The sequence below is a fragment of the Diadema antillarum genome, unplaced genomic scaffold, assembly GCF_040938485.1.
Source record: "Diadema antillarum isolate AM-2024a unplaced genomic scaffold, OU_Dant_1.0 seq00000903_RagTag, whole genome shotgun sequence".
NCBI lineage: Eukaryota > Metazoa > Echinodermata > Echinoidea > Diadematoida > Diadematidae > Diadema > Diadema antillarum.
In genome coordinates this window covers 579,988-599,085 of record NW_027271762.1, presented here as the reverse complement: position 1 = coordinate 599,085, position 19,098 = coordinate 579,988, and the positions used below count along the sequence as shown (strand labels likewise).

At 38.5% G+C, this 19,098-nt stretch overlaps 1 protein-coding gene across 1 annotated transcript; it reads left to right on the top strand.

Annotated features, from left to right (window-relative positions):
- The first annotated feature begins 4,436 nt into the window (after nt 1–4,436).
- Nucleotides 4,437–12,368, top strand: LOC139741108 (indoleamine 2,3-dioxygenase 2-like). The gene is made up of 8 exons (XM_071651696.1): nt 4,437–4,553; nt 4,904–5,000; nt 6,045–6,096; nt 6,926–7,001; nt 7,730–7,811; nt 10,396–10,492; nt 11,133–11,221; nt 12,139–12,368. Exons 1-8 carry the CDS (start codon nt 4,437–4,439, stop codon nt 12,366–12,368), a joined length of 840 nt encoding a protein of 279 aa, XP_071507797.1.
- The last annotated feature ends 6,730 nt before the right edge of the window (nt 12,369–19,098 follow it).

Genomic DNA, 19,098 nt, shown 5'->3' with positions numbered 1-19,098 from the left:
CGATGATGCATGGAAACGGGTGGTTCTCGATGTTGAGTGGAGATTTTCTAGTCGAATTTATGTATGAATGTTTGAATATTGATAATCTTTTAGTATGGAGAGATAAACATGTGTTGTATATTATGTACAAGATTGTCAACGAAGTGATACCTGGTGAGTTTATGAAATATTTTGTATTTAAGGAATGTTATTACTTATAATTCGAGAAATATATGTAAGAATTTAGAATTAGCAAGACCACGTACAAATTTTAAGAAACGTTTTTTATCATGACGATATTTAGTATTATGTTATGAGTGGAAGGGAGAGGGTAAACTTTCTTGGATTCGTGTGGTTTTTTTTTGTTATTTTAATCAATGTAATGTATTTTTGCTTTGTTTGTTTGATATGTTTGTTATTGTAGAATCTATGATGACGTATATGTGATTTTATCGGACACGAACCAGCTGAAGGACAACAAATGGCTGAAGCAGGTTCCATGTTAAAATAAAATGAAATAAACTGAACTGAACTGAACTGAACTGAACAAGAAAGCAGGATGTAAGATGCCGTAGTACCTACAATGAAGGGATTATCAGATTTTACCTGAAATTTTCCTCACTCTATTCATTTCATTCATCAAGAAAAATAACTGTAAGATACCTAGCATCATCTTTTTGAACGTAATTAGAGTGGAAAGTGAACTGTATGTAGAGGGTTTTCAAGAAATTAAAAGGGGCCATTCCAATTCGTTATCACTCTACTCTACAATAACATGTTGTTGAAAAACTACACAACTAACATTTTTCTATTCATTTCATGATGCCAAACATACAAATAGTGTAAAAGAAAGCTTGTTCTTAAGAAGAAAAGAATCTAAAGGTTGACAATAGGTGAGCCCATTTCCCCTATTTTGAGTCCTCATGTAAAATCAATTTTGTTGATTTTTGTGTTGCACGGTCATAATTTATGCATAATGAATTATGATATATACAATTAGAAACATAATTGTAGATCAATTAAGATATTGCAAATGTTGTTGTTGTTTTAAAGAAAGAAGAGAAAGAGAGAAAAATGTAAACTTTTTTTTTCTAATTGTGCTCAATCCTAAAGATCTTGTAACTTATAGTATGTATGATACCAAGGAATATGAAGGCTGACCGGACTCGGATGAATTCGAGAATTCCCATAACGAATAGTGCAGAGCTTTATCAGGAATTTCTACATGAATTACACTCACGGTCAAATGATCTCGAGTGAAGTCGACCGTTACCAGTGAGTGTACGCTTTGATGCGCATGTTCACTGACGAGCAGTATGGTTTCGGAATGTACCCCGATCGGGCCACCTCGACGTGTCTCGTCACGCTGTCAGCTCTTTAAGTAAAAAGGTTTCTGAACTTGGATTCATTGACGTGCGCAGTTGAAGTATTTTTTAAAAGGAAAATCCAAACAATTCAAGAAACAAAAAAGCGATGCACGTTCACTTGCACATGATTATTGGTGAAAAGAGAGAGAGAGAGAGAGAGAGAGAGAGAGAATGTGTGTATATATACGTATGTGTGTGTGTGTGTGTCTGTTACAAGTGTTTTACTAGTCATTAGTAGTCCTTTCAAAAAATGATAATGAACACACTGCTCTGTCAAAGTCGACATAGCTTTTACTGCATTCATTACGATACAGCTTTTACTGCAGTTACATGTTACTGTATATACAAAAGTGGGGCATAGTGTGGCGGTCATACACTTGTGTAAGATACATGTCTGTCCTACAGAATTTCGGATTATCAAAGCTAAGACGTGTGGGAACGAATCGAAGAGACTACGTGGGTGTACACATGTAGGACAAGCTTATCTATGTAATCCGAACACGTGATAAATCTAAGGGGCGACATTCATGATTGTCCATTGTAATTGATAACTATATAGTTGGTCTGTCATCACGTCCTTTTTCAATATCATTGTTAACTCTTAGGTTTTCTGCGCAGGATAGTTATGGTATTTAAAATCTTTTAGGTCCTTTTCCACGGCCCTATTGCATAAGAGACCAAATCATCATAAGTCAGAGAATAAGATATCAGTATCTGAATACTTAATTCTGATACTAGATATTGGGTATGGTTTTCTAACTTATGTTTTATGTAGAGTCTTTTGTTAAACAAGCCCTTGTTGATTAATCTGTTAATCTTCGCAATTCTACTGTTTATATGGAGAAGAAAAACCCTGATGATCATTTGTCAACAACAACAACAAAAAAAAAAAACCCTTTTCATCCATGCCCAAAGTCATTGTATATCCCATTGATATTATCCGGGTCTGACTTAGTAGACCTATAAGTTACCGTGGCTGATACCATTTGGATTTTAGATTTAACACATACATACTATTCAACTCGACAAAAAAAAAACAACAAAATAAGCATTTTCACTCAAAATTCACTCCAATTTCACTCGAAATTCACTCTTTTTGGCATTCACTCTTTTTAGAGTGAAAATTTTCACTCGATTTTTTTTAGAGAGTACATATTGTTGTGTGAAAATTATTTGCTTCAGAATGGTCTCATATTCAAGTAATGTACAGTTTAATGTCCCGTCACTTGTAAAGGCATGCTATCCTGGAAACATTGAATTCACATTACTTGAATACAAGACCATTCTGAAGCAAACAATTTTCACACAACAATAGATATATAATGTACTCTTAAATGAATCTCACAAGGATTGGAACAATCATCCCCCAGCATTCCCACTGATTCCCACTGATCAGTTACTAGCCATCTCCTTTAATGTCCATTTTTATTTAACTCCAAAAGAATGATCTGATGATCGTGCCTAATACTTATTAGGAAATTATTACGCAATTAAAAACAAAAGATAATTCATGTCTTTTGTAAATTATATTATCAAAAAGATGGATTATGCATTCCAGGGCTTATGCCATAGCGTATTACCATTTTCTCGTTTTCTTGTATCATAAAGATGCCGCTATTGGACCACAAACGTTTGAGTGGGCGTGGTCATTTGAGAGCTGCTCTCCTTCTTCTCATAGCAATCGCACAAACGTACATCTGGTGCGAAGGGGAGGATGACGTACCGGAGGTAACTGCCCTCTTTCATCTCTTCATTTAGTAGCAGGAAAAAACTTGTTTACGAAATAAAACTTAAGCAAAATATTTTTCACGTCTTGAAAAGGCGGAAGTGAACAAGAGTTTACAATCAAAATTTTAGAGTAAGAAGTCGAATTCACTCATTCCAAGTTTGTAATAACGTTTCATTTATCAAATGTCCATGAGTTAATCATGCTAATCACATGTTGGATTTCATTGCCTATAAATTCTTTTTTATTTCAAGAGATCGAATCATTCCAAACAACGCATCGTTCGTACTCATGCCACTCCTATCTTCTCTTTCTGTGTATGTGTGCTGTGTGCGTGTGTGTGTGAGGGTGTGTTACTTTAGGCATATATCATTCTTAGATCCTGTTCGATATACCCGTTCTCCCTTTACACTGCTTCACTAGAGTACTTTACTAAAGTTCTTTCCTTTCTTTTCTTTCCCAAAATGTGTTTAGTTCTGTTCTGAAAAATATTAAATCATCGGTTTTTATGCCATGCTTCAGAAATTATTGTTGCTTAAGCTAATTCCTATTACCGGTATATATAGTAAAAGAAATCATTACTTTAACAATTGTTTAATGAATAGAATCAAATCGATGTATGGGCTTACCAACTATAAAATCTTTTCTCCTGGATCAGAGGTTGCCTGGCTGTGTTGCTATACCATTGACAGCAATTGCGAAAGAGCTGCAGATTACTCCATCTCTAACCCTGTGGGGTTTCAGTCTTTCCAACTGGAAACTAAAGGACCCAGATGGAAAAGTTGAACTCGAGTAAGATTCACGTGCAATTTTGAACAACTTGCCGAATTGATTTGAATGTTGTTGTCTTTCCTCCTTATTCGTTGTTTTTCTTACTATCATAACGGAACTGCTATAAAGACATTATCTTTATGTGTTTCTAAATTGAGGTAGATTCTACAAAAGGTGGTCTAACATTGAAAGAAAATAGCTGGAAACAAGAAAAAAAAACTCGATTCCCAAAGATAGAACAATTTAACAGTATAATTATTCTTAAAATCGCTTTCTAGTCACTTGGGTACACACTGTTCAAAGTTCCGTCTGAGGAAAGGCCGGGTTGATAAGTGCTTAAAAAATAAACGTTCGAACCCACTGACATTGCTGTGGGTCTACAGTGGACTCCCGTTACAATGAAGTCCTATCGGGAACCGGCGGGCTTCTTTCGTTATATCGAAATTTCGTCATATCCGAGCTGTAAAGTATGTAGAGATATAAATTTTATTATTATACATAATGATTTGTGGACCATAATTTTACTTGCCGTGTGCATCATAACGGGATGCACTGTATATAACCCGGATATCAAACTGCCTCCCCGCAGCAACATGGAAACGATCGTCAACATTTGTGGGCTGCCGGATGAGTCATGGTTTTTCTCTGTCATCAATCAGATCGAGATCCATTTTGCCCCTGCCATCTTCAGCCTCGTGGAGTCAATGAAGGTGAGATATCAAATAATTATCTTCCAAGTAGGTATCCTTAGCGGATGATGTTCTTTATTACGAAGGTTCTTAAAATGAAAAGTGAAATAGGTTCGTTATAAAAGGTCGTGATTCCAAAAGTCGCAAATGCCTACATCAAGTAAGTGGGTAGATTTGTGTTTACAAAGGAGTTCAGTATTCCGAAGATTCCGTAATGAGGAATAACGTACTTTCGGAATAACAAACTGTAACAATATTACCGACCTGATTTTCTTTGTGTACGCGGGTTGTATATTCGAGTGTGTTTGTGGTGTCTCTGTTGCTTTGGCGGAAATTAATTTCATGACATTGCCACTTAATATTTCATGCAGGCTGTGGTCGACAAAGATATAGAAAAGCTGATTCGAGAGCTACGTGTAATTAGAGAAGCACTGGATAAAATGGGTCACACCCTGGGCAGAATGACGGGTGAGTTGATGCTGAAGCTCTAATACATGTAACCATCCTGCAAATCGAGTTCGTCTGTATCTTTGTATAGATTAAGTTTTGCTTTCATTCCAATCACGTGACAATGAATGGTTTCGTTCTTTTCAAACTTTGAGCAGGATACTTTGTTTACTCTGACATGTACTAGAACATTTTGAATCAAAGGCAAGGCAATTTATCAAATAAGTCAACTTTTTTTTTTAGATGTCCACAGACCGCACCCTATGCATTGACGAAGATTGCGAAGGAGTACAGTTGTGTGTGTGTGTGTGTGTGTGTGTGTGTGTGCGTGCGTGTGTTGTTGTTGCTGTTTTTTTTTTTGTACAGTGCACTCTCGTTATGACAAACACGGCTATAACGAAATCCGGTTACAACGAAGTAAAAGATCACGCCGCATCATAATCGGCTACATGTTTTCAATTGTTTATTTGTTCGGCTGTAACGAAACTTCAATATAACGAAATATTACGGGAGTCCACTGCACTGAAATGTTGGAAACGTAAAAATGTGAAAAGGAATGATTATAATGAAATTATATGATTAATGAATAATTGATATCATGATAACATTGATATGAATAAAATGATTATAATAACACTCATTGAAGAGTGGATTGAACTCGTCTTCCTTTTGTTTTTGTGTTATCTGTTTTCTGTTTTCCACTTCCCCTTTTTTCATTAAGATGACCATGACAGCAATATTAATATATTTACAAATTTGTAGACTCATTAATTGATATAATGTTATGCACAAAATTTGAAATCATGTGTTGGACGTCTATGGCACGCCATTTGCCCAATAATTCCGAAAAACTCTGTTTTTTCACGAAAATTACATTGGGATAGATTAATCATTTTGAAAGTTATCATTATGGAAATTCTGATAGTAATTGCGGGAGGACACGCTGTACATTATTGTCAAACTAAGGTACGTCTACTGCAACATGTCTCCTCCCCCCCCCCCTCTCTCTCTCTCTCTCTTCCCTTGTTTATTACAACCTGTGTATGTGTTTGATATACAATGCAGAAGAATGCAGTACACGTGCTTTCTACGATTTCATCAGACCATTCACTTCCGGGTAAGATTATAATCACTTATGCGAGGAAAATATTCACTTAAAGAACAAAATCACAATCAGAGTGCATATATATCTCTCGCAGCAATCAAACTTAGCACTCTTGGCCAGGCTGCTAATATTAGAACATTGGATTACTCTCCATTATGGAGATAATCTTACACACATTGTACATTCTTCATCCGTACATTTAGAAATTTCACTTGCTATTGTTGAACTACTCACAAGCATGATTCAACGTCCAAGATTTCATGATTTGGTTTCGCATTATTGTATGAGAAGACAGCAGCTGTTCTACAGGATGAACAGGCATGAACCAATTATTTCTATCAGTTTACTCTCAAATGTATCTGATATGTCACGGATGCTCGGACAGACTTTCGAAAACTTATTTTTATACTGTTCATGTATGTATATTCACTTATATTTCTACTCATATATGACCCAACTTCAGGGGCGGATCCAGGAATTTTGTAAAGGGGGGGGGGGGGGGGGCGCAGCTAGTATTTCAGGTGCCACTTCCGGGTTTCATTTCATTTTTTTCCCTTTTCATTTCTTTTGTTTTAACGATAAGTAAAGGGGGCGTGCGCCCCTTGCGTCCCCTCTGGATCCGCCCCTGAACTTGCATCATTGGATAAATTGTCATATACAAATAGTTTCTTTTCTGTGTAAATAGAAATTTGAAACAGTTATTGCAAAGAGACAAGGTTATCGGATCCCTTCATGTATAGTGCTGATTTGACAAGGCTGCCGATATTGACATTTACCTTCCAATATATTTCTTGTCTTGCTTTTCCATCTAAACGTTAAGATTCAACCTTGTTTTGATCAGGTCGGATTCACCAGCCTTCAAGAGAAGAAATTTGCAGGGGTTGATTTATGAAGGAGTGAGCGACCAACCAGTTCGAGTGAGTAGGTGTGTCGTCTGATGAGTGAATAAGTATAGCAACCAACCATTGCGAATGAGTATAATATGTACACTTTATTTTACGAAGTAAGAAGCTGCCAACTATATCGAATGAGTAGGTTTTGCATGGTTGGCCTTACAAAGGACTAACCAACCAGTAAGGAAAATAGCAAGGATTCATTAACGTAAAGTTTTTCCAAGCATCTCTATTGAGTATACCCAGACGGTAGTGTATTGAGATGTTGAAAATGTCTTTAAACAAGGACAACACGCATTGCAAGAAATTCAAGTACTAGTAATATTTGATTTCAAGAATTCAATATTTTCTCTGAAAGATGGTTAAAAAGTCTCTCCTCTGTTAGATATATATACATCTGCTGCTTTTAGCCTAACGCGTATTATTCGCTTTATCGTATTTCTGTTATCTCTTATCGGAAAACATCACGCCTACTACGGAGGCAATGCAAAATCCCACATGTAGTTTTATTTGATGGTTTTATCAGACAATAGCAATTCTTTTGCCAAGAATCATTTTCATGAAATTTCAACTACCAAAGGAGTCCGCAAAGTTGGGAAAATATGCGAACGACAGCAACAACATACGACTGTATTTTAACTCTTCGTCTTCTACTAACTTGTCGGTATCTTTGATAATGCACAGTTCTCTAATTATAGTTGACAATTTTTCCCGTTTTTGTTTTGTTTTGTTTTGTTTTGTTTTTCTCCCAGCTGGCTGGAGGAAGTGGGGCCCAGAGCGTTATATTGCCCTGTCTCGATGCCGGCTTTGGGATAGCTAAGAGCCAATCGCACGGTAAGAATTAACAAGTTGGAACGGGTTGTAACCGGGTCAGTTATAACAAGATAACCATCTCTACATACCCATACTTGTCAAAATATGATACTTTATCATTCAAAATTTTAAGTGACAAGTGCAACCATAATTATACTCAACCTGTGTACATGCCTTGGTGACAAACAAAATGATCAGACAATTTCAAAACGACACGCTACGTAATGTGATTATTAGGTGTCATTATGTGCCCAATCCGATCATCCCTAGTATTGCAGTTAATCGAGAGATTCCTTAAGTCGAGTATACTCTATCAAAAACGCCAACTGTTCTTGGAAGTAAGGACGACATTCATCAATCATTAGAAACAATCATATGACGATGCTGATTATTGTTATCATTACTATCAATATGCCAGAATAAACTTACAATTGAGCAAAGCGAGGGGTGCAAACCATATTTGTGATTTGTATACTGCTTTTAGACACAAAGTTTGTCGATTTTTAAGCGATTTGGGGGGAAAACAAAGAAAGATTCCCGGTGTTCTATTTCTTGTTAGTGGCAGTTAACATTTTTATTCTTTTCCCGAACGTGTATAGATACCATTTCCAGGTCTTTTCAGCAGTACATGCCGCAGCTACATAGAGACTTTATTGCCGCCATTGAGAATGGTCCGTCGATCAGATTGTTCGGTAAGGACATCAGATCAAATCAAAGGGGGCAAGACTCACATTCCGTGTACATAATGATGAATGGCTATCAATTTGTAAAGCGCACAGCTACACCTTTCGGCGCTTATGGCACTTCGAAAAAGGGGGAAAATCTTTTTTCATGCACCAACTTACAACACAAGTATAACGCAAGAAAGCAATGGTTTAATTGAAGGGAAGAGTAATGTGGTGTGAAATGATCTGTGCAGTCCTGTAGACTAAAACACATTGGGAAGCTTCATATTACTTTTTAGATTCGCACATCGTTGCAGTCACCCAGCGTTCATGTCGTATATAGAAGCCATTAAAATCGCTTCCTTTATCTGAAGACATGTTTGCAGTATTTATAAGTCAGGCATACAAACAAACAACAAAAAAGTTCTCTACATGTAGTTCACATTTTTAGGAACCATTGTAAATAACATGGCAATTTACAAGAGAGCTATCAAGCGAGATGAGATGACGTCAGTCAGTCTTTCCTGCTTTTGAAACACATTCTCAAAGAGACTCGAAAAATGTCGCTTGATAACAACTCATGACAAAGGAGAGTTCATACTCATTGATCCCCACAGTTTACATTAGCTGACTATTCATTATGTCAAGTGTACCAAGAATGGTAAGAATATTTGAATACTTACTAGATACAAATAATTGGTAAATCAGTCCGGCGAAGCATGCAGCAAGCTTTAAAGGGGATGGCTAGTAACCGATCAGTGGGAATCAGTGGGAATGCTGAGGGATCATTGTTCCAATCCTTGTGGGATTCATTTAAGAGTACATGATATGTTGGGTGAAAATTATCTGCTTCAGAACGGTCTCATATTCAAGTAATGTGCAGATTAATGCCCCGTCACTGACCAGGGACGCTTACCTGGAAACATTAAACTGCACATTACTTGAATATGAGACCATTCTGAAGCAAATAATTTTCACACAAGAATAGATATATAACGTACTCTTAAATGAATCCCACAAGGATTGGAACAGTCATCCCTCAGCATTCCCACGGACTCCCACTGATCAGTTACTAGCCATCCCCTTTAAAGGAGTTATGCGATGCAGAGTCATGTTGACTTGTATTGAAACATATAAGTAAAATTCACATTTCTCGTGATTATATTTTTACTACTTTTCCTCAGATCGATATCATGTTATACATCCCCCCCCAAAAAAAAAAAAAAAAACCTAAGACGGGCATAACTTCCATGTTTCTCTGCAGTACGTGTTCTCTCATTTTTTTAAAATTATTTTTAGCCTACTTTAGCAATGGTTAACAGATGACGTCACTGGCAGAATCTTGTTTTCATGTTTTGTTTTGCTTTGTTTTTATAGGCGTATCTAAGTTATATGAAAAAAAATGGTAGAAAATTATCATAAAAGTACGGCACGTATAATGTATACAGGTAGATGTGCATTTGGCAACTTAAAGGATGCTAAAAGTAGCACAAATCATGCAACACAACAGTGAATACGCATTTGCTTGGTGCAGTTCCTTTGAGGACAAAAAATGGTATATGATAATTCAGATCAATAGGTGAAAATTTTAATAATCAAATACAACAGGGAACATGTACGGCAGTAGAATAAAAAAATGGAAGTCTGTGCTTCGTATAAGGCAAATTGAGGTCCTGTCACACGACCTATAGCAGTCTTACCCCAGCAATGAACCCACTACGCCATGTCAAAGGAAAGGTGAACCAATTTGTTACTATCCTCTGGCTGTGTTTGTTTTTTAGTGTGTGTGTGTGTGTGTGTGTGCGTGTGTGTGTTTGCTTCTATTTTTGTTTTGTTTTGTTTTGTTTTTGCTTTTTGCTTTGTTTGAATTTATCATTTTTTAGTTTGTCAGTTTTGTGGCCCCAATGCCGATGTTCTTTTTGTCTATGTCCTTATTACAGCGCAGTCCTGTGGGTCTTCCGACGCCCTTGCTAGCTTCAATGGCTGTTTGGATGCTATCAGCAATTTCCGGACATGTCACCTTAAGATTGTGGGAAGGTCAGCTTCATAAACTCGATGTGATTAAATTGATCACGAATTATAATACAAGATAAATGATAATGACCATGCCGTGATTGTGACTTTTTAGTACAAACCCTGGTCACTGGTGATGATGCAAGGTATTCAATTTTGCGTCTCAACCGTTGTTCCATTCTCGCTATCACGAAGTCCTCGGGACCGCCAGTTTTCTTTCGATATATCAAAATTTCGTTATAACCGAACAAATCAAGAAAAGTACATAGACTGGATAATATTGCGGTCTTCATTTTTACTTCGATGTAACCGGAATTTCGTAATAACCGCTATCTTTATACGTAAGTTCCTCTTTTTAGAATTCTATCTAAGCAACGCTGCATAATACTTTCGTATTTTTTTTTACACATTTGACAGTAGTATAGCGTTAGAATCGATAGATCGAAAATCCTGAAACCCTATGAAATGTTAAACCCTTCATTCATAAAACTTTGTGATTTCAGGCAAAGTTTATACATGGTCAGCATTTATACATTGGGATTGGATACAATGCGTCGTCTTATTTAATTCTGCCTTTATCAGTCTTATCATCGAAGTGTCCTCCATGATTTACTGCCGACTTTGTGGGAATAATGGCGATCTTTCCTCGGAAATTATTTTCCAGATACCTGGTAGCAATGTCGAGGAAGGGCGACATAAAACTGGAAAAGGACGCTTTTTCCAAACACGACAGGCCTTCAAATGGACCTCCAGGTAAGACTGCATCATTTCTCTGTCTGTTTTTTTTTTTCCGTCGCCTGGCTGTAATGCTATAGACAAGCTGCAAATGGATTGATATGAAGAGTTTGATGTTTATACAGGTTGTATTCATTCTTTTTTTCCCCAAATAGATATGATTAATAAACATTCGTGTCAAAGTGACAAATCTATCTCACCAGAAAATGAAAGAATACTAAAGGGGAGTGATACCCAATAATATAATACGTGGATTGAATGAATACAACAATTATAGTGGAATAAACCATTTGACGTTTGACGAAAATCGGACAATCTGGTCAAAAGTTGTGACTTTTCAATTGTTGGTCCCACCATCGTTAGATATCAACAGTCTTCAACAGTTCGTGGCGTCACTGCAGGGCGATATGAATAAAAATGTAATGAGAACTCCACGAAATGTCTTTTTTTCAGTGAAAAGTACACAAATGAGTTCCCTCAATGCACTTTTGATTTATAAGGTTGAATTATTCCTCCGCGTTCTGAAAGAGGTGAGTCAAATGCTCTTTTATTATCATTTTTTTCACTATGAAAATATGTTGACTTCTCTGGAGGTAATTGCATTTATACGTAGTAGTCATGCAGTTGTACGTACTACAACTGCAGGACAACGGAGACTACAATGTAGTCTTCTCAGCGGAAGTTTAAAAATTCATAACTTTTAAAGGGATTGCCCGTTTACCGCAAACTTCAGTGATCCTTTTTCTGCATCAATTCAATCTACATTTGGGTATCATTTCCATTTAATCAATGTACTAGTCTTCCTGTTGGAATAGTGCGATGACATTGAACATGATCTAGATCGGTCCTTTTTTTATGTCAGTTTTCAAAAGGGAGGGGCAATGTCATCATGCGTGATTTTATCACTTTTATTGACTGTTAACTTTATTCACCAGGTTTCCTGAAGTACCTGTCGGGTTTGCGTATCGCCACAGTCCGGGCCAAGCTAGCAGACGAGAACTGCATGAAGATCGGTAAAGACATGGTCTCCATGGCGACCGTAGATGGCCTCCGCTGGGGGATGCGGTTGAAGAAGTTTGCAAACACTCCAGGCTGGAGGACACGTAGAAGTCTGGCTATTACCATCTTACTCGTAACTATTGTCGTTTTGATGGTGCTCAATTAGATAACGCTTGAAGTAGAATCATCCTTTATATGGCGACTGATGTGCCTCCTTTATATCGCATTAATCTTCCAATAGGTCTACAGAGAACGGTTTCACATGATTGGCAAGAAAGTGTAATTGCATGGTTGAAAGTTTGATGGCACAATCTGAGAAATGTGTTGAATGTTGATTAATATGCATTCCCTGAGTCAACTTTAACTTGGATGGCAAATTCGGTCTAGAAAGCAATCATGTGAAAGGCAATATTTTCTGTTTGACTTCATACCGTAATGACCGTTTTCAGCACAGAAGCCTTAGGGCGCGTTTACACCGAGCACAGTAACGGCAACGGTCCGGTTTATGGTGCGTCAAAAGGAACCATGTCTGGTTCTGTCACAATATTACTTCAAAACCAGACATGATTCCGGTCAGTAGTTGCCATTGGTTGCTGTTTAGGGCGGTGAGTTTATTAGCTCAGTCGGTAGCGTGTCTGCCTCACGATCCTGAGGACACCGGCTCAATTCCCGGGTCCCACTGAGCAATATGTTGTGTGTAATCATACCGTCCCCTCTAGTAAGAGGCAAAACACACTGTCGAATAGGACATTAAAATAATGGAGGTCCCGTGTATGAGAGAGTCACAACTCGTGCATATAAAAGATCCCGCTTCATTTATTCACCCCAAAGTGCAGGGTGTTTAACCCGGTGAAGTGGTCCCGCCTTTGGTAATACATCCAACTGGACCCCATGGAAGACCAGCTATTGCAGCTGAATATGGGATATCCAGCCATCTTCTCAGATGGAAATGAAACAAACAAACAAACAAACAAAGCCGTTGATGTCCTCGGTGTGAACGCGCTCTTACTTGATCAAACGTGTGCTGCATTTCCAACAGCTGGAGCCATTTCACAGACAAGTGAGAACTAGCGAAATTTGAGCACTTCATTTTACCTTTAAGTTTATATTACCCTCGACATTTAGCCCTGGACGTTCGATCTTTATAATGTCCCAAAATATAACTAACATTGGTTATATAAACTTACATGTACATACTACGTTTGATGAGAATATGTTGAGCCATTTCAAAAGGATGAAATACAGTTGTAGTGTAATTCTAAGATTTTATCCTGACATATTTTGACCCTCGACCGTTCACCATACGACGCAAAACTTTCCGAGAGAACCATTGTCAGGCAACACATGTATGAGTAGGCATACTACGTTTCATCAAGATAACGAGCCATTTTCGAGATATAGAAAATATAATTATATGATATCTATCTTTTGTGTGTGTCTGTGTGTGTGTGTGTGGGGGGGGGGGACGTTTTCATTTGACATTTGACTTGGTGCCCAATAGTTTCTATAGAACATTTTATTTGGTAATAATACAATGTAACTTCACTTCACGCATTAAAGAGATAGGGGGAAATACCCAGGTTGTGGAATTATGGAATAATGTACCTTGGCAACAATCTCTGACTTTGGGCGCGTGTGCCAACAAGTTGTATGTTAGCCAATCATTTCTACCTTTTTTATGTAAACCCATCTTTAATTTATGTCGTATGACATATTTCTGCATTATTGTGACAAACAAAACTTGTTTCAGGAATATCTAACTCCATGCAACTATTTATGCAAATATTCATATGAACCAGGCGCGCCGGAAGCAGTTTTGGATTGGGGGGGGGGGGGGGGGGCAAACATTGGAGGGGGCTCAAGATTAGACCATGCATATGTTACACAATATACACATACACACACACACACACACACACACGCACACACATCTATTATATATATATATATATATATATATATATATATATATATATATATGTAAAGTGGCGTACGGTGGGTCGAAACATGGGGGGAACCATAAAGTAATTTTGACGGTCTGTATGCTTGTGCGTGAGCAATAATGGGACTACAATACATTACGGAATGTGATAGATTCAACAACGCAGTCATTGAGGAACATTGTAAGTTTTCCTTACATGGATTATGGAATGACGGTGTGAAACGATCGACAAATTATATACTGTCAGCAACATAAAGTGAATGGCATAACAATAAAATGCGAGCGAGCGAAGCGAGCGAGCTTGAAAATTGTGATATTCTACAGTTCCAAAACTGGAGTTTTAATTGAAGCTATATATTTCGCTTTGGAAATAAATGCCCTTACGAAAAAGTCCTGTGGTACTCCTGTGGTAATTACCACAGGACGGTACCACAGGACAGTACCACAGGACAGAACCACAGGTCGATCATTACCACACAGCATTACCACAGGGCAGTACCACACAGCATTTCCATGGTACCACAGGAGAGTACCACAAAGGATAGATCGAAAAAAAAATATCTGGGAGAATTTTAGCCACATATCAAGGAATTCCTGTGGTATTTTGGGACGTACCACAGGGCAGTACCACAGGAAAGTACCACAGGATCGGTACCACAGAAGAGTACCACAGGACAGTACCACAGGAATTCCTGTGGTATTTTGGGACGTACCACAGGGCAGTACCACAGGAATTCCTGTGGTATTTTGGGACGTACCACAGGGCAGTACCACAGGACTAGTACCACAGAACAGTACCACAGGAACTGTCCTGTGGTATTTTGGGACAGTACCACAGGACAGTACCACAGGTCGATCATTACCACACAGCATTACCACAGGGCAGTACCACACAGCATTTCCATGGTACCACAGGAGAGTACCACAAAGGATAGATCGAAAAAAAAATATCTGGGAGAATTTTAGCCACATATCAAGGAATATTCCTGATAGGTGAGTGATGGATGTCAGGACAAACATGGCCCTACTTAATAACCTGTCCTACTCCTAACATATAACCTCAAACGAGTCTAATGGCCAAGTGCCAATCTAGTCCTATAATAGATCTATAGAGTCATATTCTATTCCTAGGTAGCCATCAACAGTATCAGTACATATATATATGGCCGTCTATACGTAAAGCATTAAGGCATGGTTACTAACTCGATTATACTTTATTATCAAGATATGAAATTACACTTTCATAACAATATCTATGATATTGGGAATAACATAACATAATTAGACAATCTTTCATCAAGTTCAAAGTAAGTTCCATCATTAATACTTTGACTTTTTAAGTCATATATATATTTTCTAAAATCTAGAGTGTTTTTTATGAATATTCATGAGCTATGTAAAAATTTGTACCACAGGAGTACCACAGGAGTACCACAGGAGTACCACAGAAGTCCTTATGAAATATCTCATGCTTTACATCAGCACTTTCACTATATAGGTAATACTATAGGAGTATAGGACAGGATAAGTAATGGCAAATCAATTGTTATAATTCACAGCATAACTCATCTATCAATTATTAATTGAGGAATATTAATATGTGCTTTTTGTTTGTATTTTTGCTATAAATTTCAGTTGATTCTGCCTTACAATTTTCCTGTGTGGTACTCCTGTGTGGTACTGCTCTTTGATATTCTCCTGATGTGATAGTCCTCTGGTATAAAATGTTAAGAAAAAAAAAGAATATCCTGTAGCATTTTTCTGTGGTACTTACGAATTCAATTTGCTGTGAGGTACTTCTGTGTGGAATAGCACCATATTATGATTTTCCTGTGGGATTTTGGACAGTTCCTGTCGTACTCTCCTGTGGTATACATCGAAACTTACCACTGTCGTACTGTCCTGTGGTACGTCCCAAAATTCCACAGGACAATTCGTGTGGTACTGTCCTGTGGTACGTCCCAAAATACCACAGGACAAGTCATGTGGTACTGTCCTGTGGTACTATCCTGTGGTACTTTCCTGTGGTACTGTCCTGTGGTACTGCCCTGTGGTACTGTCCTGTGGTACGTCCCAAAATACCACAGGACAAGTCGTGTGGTACTGTCCTGTGGTACGTCCCAAAATACCACAGGACAATTTCTGTGGTACTGTCCTGTGGTATGTCCCAAAATACCACAGGACAAGTCGTGTGGTACTGTCCTGTGGTACTATCCTGTGGTACTGCCCTGTGGTACGTCCCAAAATACCACAGGACAAGTCGTGTGGTACTGTCCTGTGGTACTATCCTGTGGTACTTTCCTGTGGTACTGTCCTGTGGTACTATCCTGTGGTACTTTCCTGTGGTACTGTCCTGTGGTACTGCCCTGTGGTACGTCCCACAAAACCGCAGGACAAGTCGTGTGGTACTGTCCTGTGGTACTATCCTGTGGTACTTTCCTGTGGTACTGTCCTGTGGTACTGCTCTGTGGTACTGTCCTGTGGTACTGCCCTGTGGTACGTCCCAAAATACCACAGGACAAGTCGTGAGGTACTGTCCTGTGGTACTATCCTGTGGTACTGTCCTGTGGTACGTCCCAAAATACCACAGGACAATTCCTGTGGTACTGTCCTGTGGTACTATCCTGTGGTACTTTCCTGTGGTACTGTCCTGTGGAACTGCCCTGTGGTACTGTCCTGTGGTACAAATCCTGCGGTACTTTCCTGTTGTACTCTCCTGTGGTACGTCCCAAAGTACCACTGGACAATTCATGTGGTACTGTCCTGTGGTACTGTCGTGTGGTATACGTCCCAAAATACCACAGGACAATTTGTGTGTATACTGTCTTGTGGTACTGTCCTGTGGTACTTTCCTGTGGTAATGTCCTGTGGTACTGCCCTGTGGTACATCCCAGAGTACCACACGAGCCTGTGACACGTACAGTACCACACAGTTCCTGTGTTAACGATATTTGTGTGGTACATTGTGTGGTACCAACCAGTACCACAGGGAGTACCACATGAGCCTGTAAAACAGTACCACACAGTTCCTGTGGTAACATTTATTCATGTGGTACATTGTGTGGTACTGACAAGTACTACAGGGAGTACCCTACAAGCCTGTGATACAGTACCACACAGTTCCTGTGGTAACATTACAAGTGTGTGGTACATTGTGTGGTACCGACAAGTACCACAGGGAGTACCACAGGACTTTTTTGTTAGGGTGGGGGAGCATTGGGCGCAACTGCTGGCAATTATTGGCAGCAACATTAGGAGAATGGCATACCGATTCAATGCGAGCGAGCGAAGCGAGCAAGCTTGAAAATTTTGACATTCTACAGTCCCAAAACTGGGGTTTGTAGCTATATCTTTCACTTTGAAAATTAATGGGGCGGTGCATTGGGCGCAACTGCTGGCAATTACTGGCAGCAACATTAGGAGAATGGCATAAGAATTCAATGCGAGCGAGCAAAGCGAGCGAGCTTGAAAATTTTGACATTTTACAGTCCCCAAACTCCCGTTTGTAGCTATATTTATCTTTCGCTTTGGAAATTAAGGGGTGGGGGCATCGGGCGCAACTACTGGCAATTACTGTCAGCAACATTAGAAGAATGGCATAACGATTCAATGCGAGCGAGCGAAGCGAGGTTCAACTGCGCACCGGGCTCAACTGCTGGATGCGAGCGAGCGAAGCGAGCGAGCTTGAAAATGTTGACATTTTACAGTCCAAAAACTGCCGTTTTTAGCCATATTTTTCCCTTTTATTCATATATGTGACTCTGCACCTCAAAACAAACAAAAAGTCGCCAGACATGAATTTTTAGTTAAGACCATGTTCTGAAAGAGCAGACTTTAAGCTTTAAAATGATGTATAACTTAAATCAAATGGACTCTCCTAACCTATCTAAATATTGGAAAGAAAGCACAAACTCAGGAAAAGTGTGAACTGAGAAAAGAGGCTCTGAAGTACAGTGTCTATTCAAGCGCTTAATCTTTACCAAACCGTGCTGGCTGTGCGATGAATGGGACAAAAAACAGGAAGTAAACCACCAGAGTAACAACAATGAAGAGATTATCAAATTGAACTGAAATTAAGCATGCCTCATTAACACATTCTGTCCATAATAAATGCCAACTTTCAGAGCAGAAGCACTATCCTTTCAAAAGTTATTAGAGTTGAAAGTGAAGAGTGTGGACAAGGTTTTTCAGAAATGAAAGAGAGATTCTAGAGACACACCTAATCACACTATTCTACCAAAAATGTTCGAGATAAACTGCTAAAAAAAACACACTTTCCTGCCCGCTTTATGATACCAAATTTTAGCATAATGTAAAAGAAGACTCGCTCTTTCAGAAAATATAAAAAGTCAAGTTCGGCTAGGTTGACCCATTTCACTTATTTTCAGTCTTCACGCAAAATCAGTTTGGGCGACTTTATGTTCGTTTTGAGGTGCACGGTCACATATATACATATTTATTATATTTTCTTTGTTTATTCATTTAATTATTATTATTATTATTTTTTTTTTTTTTTTTTTTTTTGGGGGGGGGGGCTTTTTTTTTGGGGGGGGGGGGCAAAAATGCGTTTTGCCCCCCCCTCCCACTTTTTGGATTGGGGGGGGGGGGCCGCCCCCCCCCCCCCACTTCCTGCGCCTATGATATGAACTATGTAGTCTATGATTACTTATTTATAATAACATGTCATGGGCATTACCTACAACTTCTGTAACTATCTTCAAAGACGGGTAGATTTAACGGAACAACAAAGCTTCCCATTTAATACCTTATATTTTTCATCATGTCGATATGATGACTGGCACATTAATAGCTCATTTGGTTCCTTGAATTTACAAATATTAGTTGCCTTTATTTCATGACTCTGTCTATTCTAACGCACCGCTTGTTTCTTTTTTTTTTCTATTTCACTCACTAGGTATTAGAAGAATGATAGCAACTAATCTTTTTAATTTCG